This window comes from Amia ocellicauda, chromosome 23 (genome assembly GCF_036373705.1).
Source record: "Amia ocellicauda isolate fAmiCal2 chromosome 23, fAmiCal2.hap1, whole genome shotgun sequence".
In the NCBI taxonomy this organism is placed as follows: domain Eukaryota; kingdom Metazoa; phylum Chordata; class Actinopteri; order Amiiformes; family Amiidae; genus Amia; species Amia ocellicauda.
Genome location: NC_089872.1, coordinates 8,956,665 through 8,968,607, shown reverse-complemented (window position 1 = coordinate 8,968,607; position 11,943 = coordinate 8,956,665). Strand labels below are relative to the sequence as shown.

Genomic DNA, 11,943 nt, shown 5'->3' with positions numbered 1-11,943 from the left:
TATATAGGAGTTAATGTCACCATCTGCTGGGTTCATCTTGTCTCTAGTATTCACATGTAATGTGAGATATAAGATACATTTAGTGTTGAACCAAGGTTCTGATAGGAAAAGATGTATTCCGAATATCCATACGTGTCCTGCTATTGCAAAAAATCACTTAACATTCACAGCCATGGTCTATATATTATTTATATATATGATGTGTAAGTCTTAACTCAGAACAAATCATTTCACATGTTGGACTCTTGCACTACAGGTGAGGTAATTGCTTCCTGTTGGATTATACTCTCATAGCAGAGTTGAATATGGCAACAACACATCCCAGAATGTGCAAGTTTTTACAATGAAAATAATTGTACTTCTCTATATCTTCAATAACCCACCTCCCATTTGAGGGATCCTGGTTATAAATAAACCAATCAAAACAATTTGTTACGGAGTTATGTGAAAGTGAACATCTTTTATTTCAAAATTGGATCGAATAAAGTTTCAATACTTTATCTTATTACAAATGTTCATATTCTGTGAAGGGACAGGGATTGTTGGGTTTGCATATTTCCACATATTCAAATCATTTTATGTGAAGACTATGCACTAGGGCTGGCAGTGCTCCGGCTTTGCTAGCTCTGGCTCCGGAGTGGCCCCAGAGATTCAGCTGCAGCTCCAGGCCGGCTCTGCAGCTGATGGAGAGCCCCTGCTCCGGCTCAACAGCCACACAAAAGGGATCATTATTTATAACATTTCCATTTTTACATCTCTTATGAAAATAACTTTAACAAAACCAAAATATTAATAGCAAACATCTGTTTAAGCATTCAAACATAAGAAGTAGAAAACTGTAAAGATGTCTGTGGCAATTAGGGTTGCCAGCCGGCCAGTATTTTTCTGGACTGCCTGGTATTTTCACACTACGAGGCCAACAGTATGTGGACACCCCTTCTAATTCGTGGATTTGGCTATTTCAGCCACACTCATTGCTGACAGTTGTATACAGTGACTCTCAAAAGTATTCACCCCCCTTGGACTTTTCCACATTTCATTGTGTTACAACATGAAATCAGAATGGATTTAATCAGGAGTTTGTGCCGCTGATCAACACAGAAAATGTCTGTAATGTCAAAGTTAGAAACATAATCTGCAAATTGTATACATTAATTACAAATACAACACAGAAAATAATTGAATGCATAAGTAATCACCTCATTCAGGCAATATTTGGCCAAACTGCCTCTGGAAGCAGCGTCAGCATAAGAACTGTTCTTTGGGAGCTTCATGAAATGGGTTTCCATGGCCGAGCAGCTACACAAGCCTAAGATCACCATGCACAATGCCAAGCATCGGCTAGAGTGGTGTAAAGCTCACTGACATTGGACTCTGGAGCATTCAATTATTTTCTGTTTGGTATTTGTAATGAGCTGGAGCTGGGGCTGGGGCTGCTGGAGCCGGCCTGGAGCTCAAGCTGACCCTCTGGAGCCACTGCGGAGCCGCAGCCAGCAAACCCGGAGCACTGCCAACCCTAGGTGGTGGGGAGCACGTGCGCTGTGGCGCATTACAGCGACCAACAAGGCTGCAGTGTGTCCTGGCGAAGGGGCAATTGCCAGGTCGTCTTAAGAGGACTGCAGCTCTGCCAGGAGGTTCAGTAGTAGCGGGAGCCGAAAGTCTGGAGCCATTGAAGCCCTGCCATCACTCTGGGAAAAGGACAGCCCAAAGATATGGAGGCGATTGCATCTGGAGTGAGGCGGGGTCCTCGTGTCCTCTTCGTCTGTGGTCAGTTCCAGACACACATGTCCATCCGCATGAGGAAGCGTGCGGTGGACACACATGGCTCAGCAGTGTAAGCGGGAGACAGAAGCGCGAGACTTCTCCATCCTCACCAAGTGCTCCGTTCGAAAAGGCACTTGACCCATGAATGAGGCAAGCTGTAGATCAGGGGTCTCCAACCCTGGTCCTGGAGAGCCCCAATCCAGTTTATCTGATAGGTCACCCTAAATCACCAATTTATAAATACTAGGAACACATGTGAGTTATTAATCAATTAAGCAAATAAACCAAGGGAGCTCTTGCTCAGAGAGGCTGCAGGTATTCTGATAATTGCTTCAATGGTTTCTAAATTACTGAATTTACCAAACCAAAGCTTCCTTCCTTCCTAAAACCTGCTGGATGGGGCTCTCCAGGACCAGGGTTGGAGACGCCTGCTGTAGATCAATACTAAGTCTCCTGCTAGAGGGCTTTTTGTTTACTGCAGGCTTCCCAGATCTTCACCAGCACTTATCCAGGACTCTGTAAACCTAAACTGACATCAAACCGAGTTGAAAGTCAGTCTCACCTGATCACTTTCCCACGAATCCTGCACTCTGAGCTTCGGACTTTAGTTGGAGTCTGCCACACTCCTGCCAGCCCTCTCATCCTGCAGGAGAGCAATCAGTCACACCATCAGCAACAGTGCAGTTCATATCGTAGCGCTTTTTAAATGGCAAACCCAGACTGCCAAGACACAGCCTAAGGCATGACAGAATTGTCTGGTGTGCCCAGACCTCTCTCACACCTCCTGTATGATCTTTGGATTCCTGTCGTGACCTTTTAGAAGTGCAGTGCCAAGCTGTTGGGCAGGGATGTGTTGAGGTGTGCTCCTGTTTGAGCTTGCTGTTTTGTATTACCTCTATATGAAGGCTTTTGTCTTATGTAAAGTATGGTTGCATGTTCGGTCTATTGGCTAGCAGGGTGCACAGAAGCCACATGTTGTCAGCCGGTGGAAAATGCAATGTATGTATATATGTTGCTTCATGTGCACACAGGGGATCTCAGAACGACAGCAGCAGAAGAGGGACAGAGAGCTCTGAGGGTTTAGGCAGCTGGAACAGTGAATACACAGTGTCAGTGGCAGCATAGGACATCATTAGTTAGATCAGACCTGTTGGATCATATTTACTACTCTGTAATCCAGTCCTGGGCAACCCTGCTAAAACCACTGGGCAAAAGGCAGGAATCGCCTCATTCATACCTTGTCGAGCTTTGCAGCCTTTTCCAGGTCATCAAAGCTGGAGGTCTCTCCTTTCAAGACCAATTCCAGCTCATAGACTTTCCTTTACTCTTCCTTTACGTTTTCCTGCCGACCACCTCTCTCTTTCTGCAGCTCGGCAGCGACACACTGCATCTTTTGCAGTTCTTTCTCCAGCCTGCAGTTGATCTTGCTCTTCTCCTGCAAGTCTTCAGACAGCTGCTGGATCTGCTGCTGCTTAGAAACCAAGTCCTTGCAGTGCCATTTTTCATCGTCCAGGACCTTCTCAAGGTGGGCAGTCAGCTGTTGCATCTCGGCCCGATCTCTCTTGCGGGCCGACAGCAGGGACTGGGGGAGGGAAGGATGCTTGTATAATATTTGTCACTTGTTAAAATGGCAGCTTTTATAGAACACTTTCTTTGCCGATTCAGAATGGAATTGTGGCTTTTCTTCAAGGTGGCAGCATCTTCACAATCTTTAATTTAAAAAATAGAATGCAATGAACACAAAGTATTGTGTTCCCAATTCATCATTATCATAATAATAATAATAATAATAATTTGTTATCACATATATATGCTAAGTTGTGATAAAATTTAACTTCCGTACATCCACATTAAACTGTGCTCTACAGCACAATAATTGAGGAAAGGGTCATCTAATGAGTATGTGGGTAAGGGTGCTAATTATCATTTTGCTTAACAGTACTATCACTATGAAAGCACTGAGAAACCCAGTGTCAATGCCACAGTTTCTTACTACATCAGCCCCATAATCCTTTTGTGCCGCCCAAGGCAATAACAGTCTGGATACCTTTACTTCCTGCTTGCTCGATCTCAGCTGCTCTGTCAGACTGCTTACGAGTTGTTCAAGGCTGTCCCGGATGTCCTTCATTTCCTCCAATTCGCACATGGTTGCAGCCAGCATCTGGTCCTTCTGCCGAGACAGATCATTATCGGCTTCCTTAACTTCCTCCTCCTGTTGCCACATGGCCGAAGCCAGGAGTTCAAATTTCTCTTCCTCCAGAGCGTCCCTCTCTTGCTTTACTTCCTCCAGTTCCCTCCTGGCTGAAGCAAGTTGTTCGTCCTTCTCCTGGACCACAGCGTCCCGGTCTCTCATCACTTCATCCAGTTGTTTCCTGGTTGAAGCCAGAAATTGTTTCATCTCCTGAGCTTGAAGTCTGTGAACACTTGTACAGTATATGTCATTTTCTCTACATCTCTACATGCTGCTCAAGGAAGAGAAACCACAAGAAGGGGGATATCTAGCAGCTGTGAGAAGTGACTTATAACAGTTGGTTTAATTTCTGTTTCAGTCATTTGGAGCAAACGTCAAAGTAAAAAGAAATCAATTTCCATCTATGCTGTGGAGTCATCGCTTTCAATAGACCAAACTTTAGTGACCCTGTGGCTGATGATCAGTAGGGTTCGTTGGGACAAACACTTGCAAAGTAGTGGAAATGACTGACCCCCAAAACACAACAGTATTAATAGCAACAGTATTAATAAACATGTGTTTCACCCCTAACCTCAATTGATTAATTTCCTCCTCCATGGAGGCCATCTTCTGGGCTGATGACTCTTCAGTCACCTGGTCCACAAAGGCCACAGACAGAAGGTCCTCTGGCCTCTTCCCCAGCACCACCGGCTGTACCGCTGTGTAGTTGCCACTCAGAACTCCTTGCTAAAACAAAGCAAATGCAAAATGAGGAAAAATACTTCTAGGCATTTAAGTGAGCCTCAAGACATTGAATCTCTGATCAGTCTCCAGTCCAGTTCTTTAAAGTGTGGGGTCTTGGTGTAAGAAAGAGAAAGTCTGGACCTGACCCTTCCACCAATATCACAGATGTATTGATTTACTCACGCAAGGCGTCCGCGTCACACCGAATCCCGACGCAATCCATGATGCTCCTCGTCTCCACAGATTTGGGTTGACAACAGATTCTCTCTGTCTGGTACCCATCTCTAAATCAGAGCTCTCTGCAAGAAACCAACTTCCATCAGCAAAAACATTGGTATCTAAACTGGTGAAACTATTGTCACATCTAAAATATGTCAATCACATGGACATTATTCTCAATAGTACTTGTAGACCTACTAGTACACATTGTTAGGTATTTATTTATCTATGTCTGTACAATTGTTTAGGACTTTAACAGAGACTAAATGTCTATACATATGTCCTATTGAAATAGAACAGTGTTTTTCAATTGTCTCACACTGGTAGCATATACATATGTTCTATGGATATGTTTTAATTTAGATACATTTAATAAATAATACATTGAAAACCACAGGTTATATTTACAGGAGAATAAAAGGCCTTACCTTCTCGTAGCTTATCTTCAAGGAAAATGACCATAATGCAACGTGACCTGAAATATAGAACTTGGGTCCAATTGTGACGTCATAAGCCCATCCCGCTGGTTTAATGAGAGGCTGGTCTCGTTGACAACGCCACTGGACGGAAGCCTCGGAGGCACAAGAATGTTACTGTACACTGTTCTAGAGCGCACCGGCAAAAAGCGAATTACAGCAGTTGTTTCAAATGAAGAAGCAGTGAATGGTTTATATAAAACACCATTTTAATTGTTGTTATTTTCCAAACATCTTAATCCAAGGCTCGATTTGCACACATTACAAGGGGTTTAAAAATGATTATGGTGTTTGCAATTCAAAAATACTTTGTTTTAAAGCGTAATAATAGAAATGTAAATCTGTAAATGCATGCACAAGAAATAAAAGGGAGTTGTAGTACAGATAAGGTCAGTAGAGGGCGATAGTGTGTTCCTGTCTTGGGCAACACTAGTGCTGACCGAGGCTGAGCGTCTTGCATTAGCAACCTGATGCACAATCTGTTTTAACACTCATTTTAGGATGCTAACAATATACTGCCTATGCTATATACTAACCCAAAATCCATTTCTGCATCTCCCGTTTTCATACTTACACATAGCAATATGAATGAAATGCTTGATTAGTCCCACCCAGTCAGTGATTTGCGTGCACTCATTCTATCGCTGGCCCACTGCGGGCCCGTGTGGGAATATTTTGTCGCCTCATCCCCTCATATATAATCTACCCGCATATTGATTGAGCAGTGGCACTGAGAGACTGCCATTACAATATCAGACACGATCATCGGTACTAGCAGCCTGAAGAGTGTGGCTCCACGGACAGGCCGGCTCTCCTGCTCTAGAAGCGCACAGACGCTGCGGCCCTCGGAGGCGAGCTCTCCTCGCATTGCTCGGCTCTGGACGCGGACCAGCAGAGCCACTTCTCCGCACAGAGGCAGAGCCAGTTTCCCGCTGAGAGACTGCTTTACAGAGCTGCTACAGCATCGCAACGGCGCGGCGCTTCAAGAGCACTGAATACAAACCCGAGTCCATTGCGGGTCATCCAGCATCCGAGCCGCTGCTCAATGCGCAGCTACTGGTCAGCGCTGCAGGGATTGTCCGAAACTACAGCTGCATCCCCCCAGACACAGCCAACAAGGCCATCATCCCCAGGGCCGTGTCTGTCCATTTTGGGGCCCCAATCAAAGCTCAGTTTAGGGGCCCCTCCACCTCTAGCTGTCATGCCAATGCCAGTTAAAATGGGAGAGAGACGGATTTTATTACCTTGGAAAACGTCTTCAATTTGCGCTCTTTCACTGACTGAAGCTGGCAGAGGGACGGTGGCTCAAATGTGTCATGAGGCCGAATGAAATGAGCGTTTGTAAATAGACAGACGTGCGATTGGGTGTGTAGGGCGCTATAAAATCCGGGTTGTGGAGAACAGACAGAATCGCGGCATTCAGGGGCTTTGATCCGCTTTCTGAAAAAGTACAGGAGTCTTCAGTTTTATTGTTCAACCAAACACTAGCACTAGTTACTACACAAATGCAAAATAAACGTAGTAATAATAAATACACAACACAAACTGAATAAAATACATATTTAAAACACGGATGTGCAAATGGTTTCATATTTATAAAGTGTCCGACTTAAGATCCAGACTTTAAAAGGAGCATTTGAAATACACTTTTTAGATTCAAATAGATCTTTTAAAGAACTATAAATGAATGCGATTCTCTGTTGTTATTGTTGTTTTGAAGTTTTACACACGTGTGATTTCAGTGATGTTGTGTGTGCAGGTCCTGTGCCACAAACACCGACATGACTGTCTGGCTTTAACGAGGATCGGAGCTGCAATGTACACTACTGGTTTAAAAAACACTTCTTACATGGAGCAGAAGGTATCCCGTCAATTGGCCACGCACATTTCATCACAAGCTTTTAATCACAAACAATGAGGTCACTGACAAAAGAGTGTCATCTTTTGGAAATCACTACTTAAGCTGTGCTGAACACAAACAGCGCTATAATAAACCACACATAACAGATACAGTACGTATTCAATTCAGCAGCGACATAAATAAAACCTGATCACTTTACTCTCGTTTGATTGAGATCGATACTTCTTAATGTCCTACACGGGTCCAAAACAGCCTTTAATTAAATCATCCAGTTAGCCTCGGCAGTTGTAGTCTGTTCAGCTCTTTAATCTCAGCCCTTTTTATCGATAATTCCGGCTACATGGTTGTAACTAAGCAGCTTCCTATAGAAACTACACTGTAAAAAATAACTCCAACAAATCTATGATTAAGTTTACATTTACATGAATATTTCTAGTTCCACAGGTAATTTTAATTTGTTCCACAAACATCATATTCAGGGGTAAATATTGAACGTATCCAGCTGCATTATCTCAGCTCAGTGTATTGCAGCGCATCCATGTGCTTGTGACTGCGGCTGCGCAGAGTCACATGTCAGTGAGCGAGCAGCGGATTGGACGGAATTGAGTTCGATCTCTTCACCCGCTGACGAGCAAACAAGCCGAGTCTTTCAGCAGGTGAGACACGCATAGACTTTCAACTAACTTATTGATCATTACAGCACATTTGATACTGCTAGTCCGCCAGATAGTTTTAATACATATATTTGATTTAAATTGTTATGAAACAATGTCGTCTTAATCTGTCTCAAGCTCTTTACAGCGCGTACCACCTCAGGCAATATTTGTCTCTCCAAGTCGCAGCATTATGACGGGGGTTAAAATCCAGTAGCGTAGGCCTACCCTCAGCTCCGCACAGTTCACACAGGAGGCACATTTATTCCTAATAAGAATATGATTTATTGTTGACTGTTGTCAGCCACAGCCACGATGTACAAAGGGGTAACACTAGAACTGACACTTAAACTCTTGCACACAACTGTCACACACACACACACACACACTGATTATATATATATATATATATATATATATATATATATATATATATATATATATATATATATATACACTCACCTAAAGGATTATTAGGAACACCATACTAATACTGTGTTTGACCCCCTTTCGCCTTCAGAACTGCCTTAATTCTACATGGCATTGATTCAACAAGGTGCTGAAAGCATTCTTTAGAAATGTTGGCCCATATTGATAGGATAGCATCTTGCAGTTGATGGAGATTTGTGGGATGCACATCCAGGGCACGAAGCTCCCGTTCCACCACATCCCAAAGATGCTCTATTGGGTTGAGATCTGGTGACTGTGGGGGCCAGTTTAGTACAGTGAACTCATTGTCATGTTCAAGAAACCAATTTGAAATGATTCGACCTTTGTGACATGGTGCATTATCCTGCTGGAATTAGCCATCAGAGGATGGGTACATGGTGGTCATAAAGGGATGGACATGGTCAGAAACAATGCTCAGGTAGGCCGTGGCATTTAAACGATGCCCAATTGGCACTAAGGGGCCTAAAGTGTGCCAAGAACATCACCAACACCATTACACCACCACCACCAGCCTGCACAGTGGTAACAAGGCATGATGGATCCATGTTCTCATTCTGTTTACGCCAAATTCTGACTCTACCATCTGAATGTCTCAACAGAAATCGAGACTCATCAGACCAGGCAACATTTTTCCAGTCGTCCAATTTTGGTGAGCTTGTGCAAATTGTAGCCTCTTTTTCCTATTTGTAGTGGAGATGAGTGGTACCCGGTGGGGTCTTCTGCTGTTGTAGCCCATCCGTCTCAAGGTTGTACATGTTGTGGCTTCACAAATGCTTTGCTGCATACCTCGGTTGTAATGAGTGGTTATTTCAGTCAAAGTTGCTCTTCTATCAGCTTGAATCAGTCGGCCCATTCTCCTCTGACCTCTAGCATCAACAAGGCATTTTCGCCCACAGGACTGCTGCATACTGGATGTTTTTCCCTTTTCACACCATTCTTTGTAAACCCTAGAAATGGTTGTGCGTGAAAATCCCAGTAACTGAGCAGATTGTGAAATACTCAGACCGGCCCGTCTGGCACCAACAACCATGCCACGCTCAAAATTGCTTAAATCACCTTTCTTTCCCATTCAGACATTCAGTTTGGAGTTCAGGAGATTGTCTTGACCAGGACCACACCCCTAAATGCATTGAAGCAACTGCCATGTGATTGGTTGATTAGATAATTGCATTAATGAGAAATTGAACAGGTGTTCCTAATAATCCTTTAGGTGAGTGTATACACACACACACACACACACTGATATATATATATATATATACACACACACACACACACACTGACTACATACCATGTGCTCTTGTCTCAATAACCCTCTGCACTCATGGGTTCTACTTCTCCCCACCAGCTCTACTGACTTCACTCTGCCCTTAGGATTTAAACACATTTTTGCCAGTTTCTCGCTTCATACTGAATCAAGTGGTAATTGAGCAGCCTGTGTGGTGAACAGTTCCTGCTCTCGAGATTCTTGCCATCCATAAAATGTGGCCGTGAAAGAACAATAATTAAAATGAGCAGGTGTGTGTGGCCACAGACAAAGTGCTGTGCATTGTATAGAAACAGGGCTGACTTTTAACTGGGCAGATCCAGAATGGGAGAGGTGCTTCTTAGAGATCAGTGTTGAGGAGCAGTTTCTGCAATGTTTTACAGACACCTAGTAATTATTGTTTTTTGGAAAATGCTTAAAATAACTGTCCAAATCTGGGTGGATGGACAGACGGATGAAATGGGAAGCGGTCTCTGGTAAAGTACAACAAGATTAACTTTTATTCACCGATTAAATAAAAACTATAATTAATAATGAATATTCCAATCCGGTAGCCATGAATGTTAAGCAAATAATCTGGGCTGTTCAACATTGTTATTTTCTGTTGTTTTCTGTTTAACTTGCTGAAATGTGAAACATGATCAGTTTGTGTTTGGAAATTGTGAGGTAATCTATGCCTGTATTTGAAATATTGAACTCATTATTTTCCCTCAAACCAAACCCTTAGTTCCCTATTTGTCTGTATATGTGCAGTGTCACCGTGGTCCTCCAGAGGGAGGTGTTGAATAACTCGGTGAATTCTTACTTCAGTGTTCCTTTTCAAGTAAATGTCATTAGGTTGAATGGTTTAGTTTTTTAAGTACAGTATTTTGATGTACATAACACAGGAGAAAATAATATAAAACACATTGATATGATGCCTCTCATGTTGAGGAAATCACAAAGCACTTTACAATTAAAAAATGAAACTTAAGCACATTAAAAACCAACACACAACAAATAATTTAAAAAGTGAAATCAATTAGTTAATAATAGCGAGAGAGTGATCAGAACAATCACAAGGTTTACTCTAAATCTAAGAACTCTAATAATGAGTGTCTATAGACACACAAAACAAGCAGCAGGTTTTGATGTGTTATTGGTTCTCACTGCTGTCTCTCTAAGTAAACACAGCCAGTATTATGATGATTCTAGTACAGTAGTCTTATTCTCGGCAGGGTGTCTGAGGCGAGGCTGAGGAAGCTGTTTCCAGCTTCATGCCATCCACGGATGGAGCAGGATCTCCTCCAGGGTCAGCGGACTGGCAGCAGTCACGTTACAGCAGCTGCGGATCAGGTCACAGCAATCTGTCAGGAGGGAAACGAGGGTCTCCACTCTGGGCCAAGATGAGCCTCCGAATATCAGAGTCACCTCTGTCTGAGATCAGGTGAGCTGCACTGCGGTTATTAGTCAGGCAGGTATTTCTGTGCCATTGAGATCATGTACATTGTGGCACAGGGTGTACACAAATGTACACAAATGTTTGAACAATGAATACTAAAATTACACAATAGTCAAGGGGGGGGTACTTTGACTGATAAGGTAGTTACAGTATTTGTTTAGGCTTGACCTGTGTTGTACACTCACCTAAAGGATTATTAGGAACACCATACTAATACTGTGTTTGACCCCCTGTCACCTTCAGAACTGCCTTAATTCTACATGGCATTGATTCAACAAGGTGCTGAAAGCATTCTTTAGAAATGTTGGCCCATATTGATAGGATAGCATCTTGCAGTTGATGGAGGTTTGTGGGATGCACATCCAGGGCACGAAGCTCCCGTTCCACCACATCCCAAAGATGCTCTATTGGGTAGAGATCTGGTGACTGTGGGGGCCAGTTTAGTACAGTGAACTCATTGTCATGTTCAAGAAACCAATTTGAAATGATTCGACCTTTGTGACATGGTGCATTATCCTGCTGGAAGTAGCCATCAGAGGATGGGTACATGGTGGTCATAAAGGGATGGACATGGTCAGAAACAATGCTCAGGTAGGCCGTGGCATTTAAACGATGCCCAATTGGCACTAAGGGGCCTAAAGTGTGCCAAGAACATCCCCCACACCATTACACCACCACCACCAGCCTGCACAGTGGTAACAAGGCATGATGGATCCATGTTCTCATTCTGTTTACGCCAAATTCTGACTCTACCATCTGAATGTCTCAACAGAAATCGAGACTCATCAGACCAGGCAACATTTTTCCAGTCTTCAACTGTCCAATTTTGGTGAGCTTGTGCAAATTGTAGCCTCTTTTTCCTATTTGTAGTGGAGATGAGTGGTACCCGGTGGGGTCG

At 43.2% G+C, this 11,943-nt stretch overlaps 1 protein-coding gene across 2 annotated transcripts; it reads right to left on the bottom strand.

The window, feature by feature from the left end:
* Window positions 1–235: 235 nt before the first annotated feature.
* On the bottom strand, window positions 236–6,913 carry LOC136719191 (M protein, serotype 6-like). 2 transcript variants are annotated; one of them, XR_010805376.1, is made up of 6 exons: window positions 5,326–6,912; window positions 4,862–4,977; window positions 4,527–4,681; window positions 3,812–4,136; window positions 3,002–3,346; window positions 236–2,407 (listed from the first exon to the last, which is right to left on the bottom strand). XR_010805376.1 is itself a non-coding variant. In XM_066697041.1 (5 exons), exons 1-5 carry the CDS (start codon window positions 5,357–5,359, stop codon window positions 3,086–3,088), a joined length of 891 nt encoding a protein of 296 aa, XP_066553138.1. In that variant the 5' UTR covers window positions 5,360–6,913; the 3' UTR covers window positions 2,415–3,085. The 2 variants fall into 2 exon arrangements, 1 of the variants encoding a protein (XP_066553138.1); XM_066697041.1 differs by lacking the exon at window positions 236–2,407 and having other exon boundaries at window positions 2,415–3,346; window positions 5,326–6,913.
* Window positions 6,914–11,943: the final 5,030 nt, after the last annotated feature.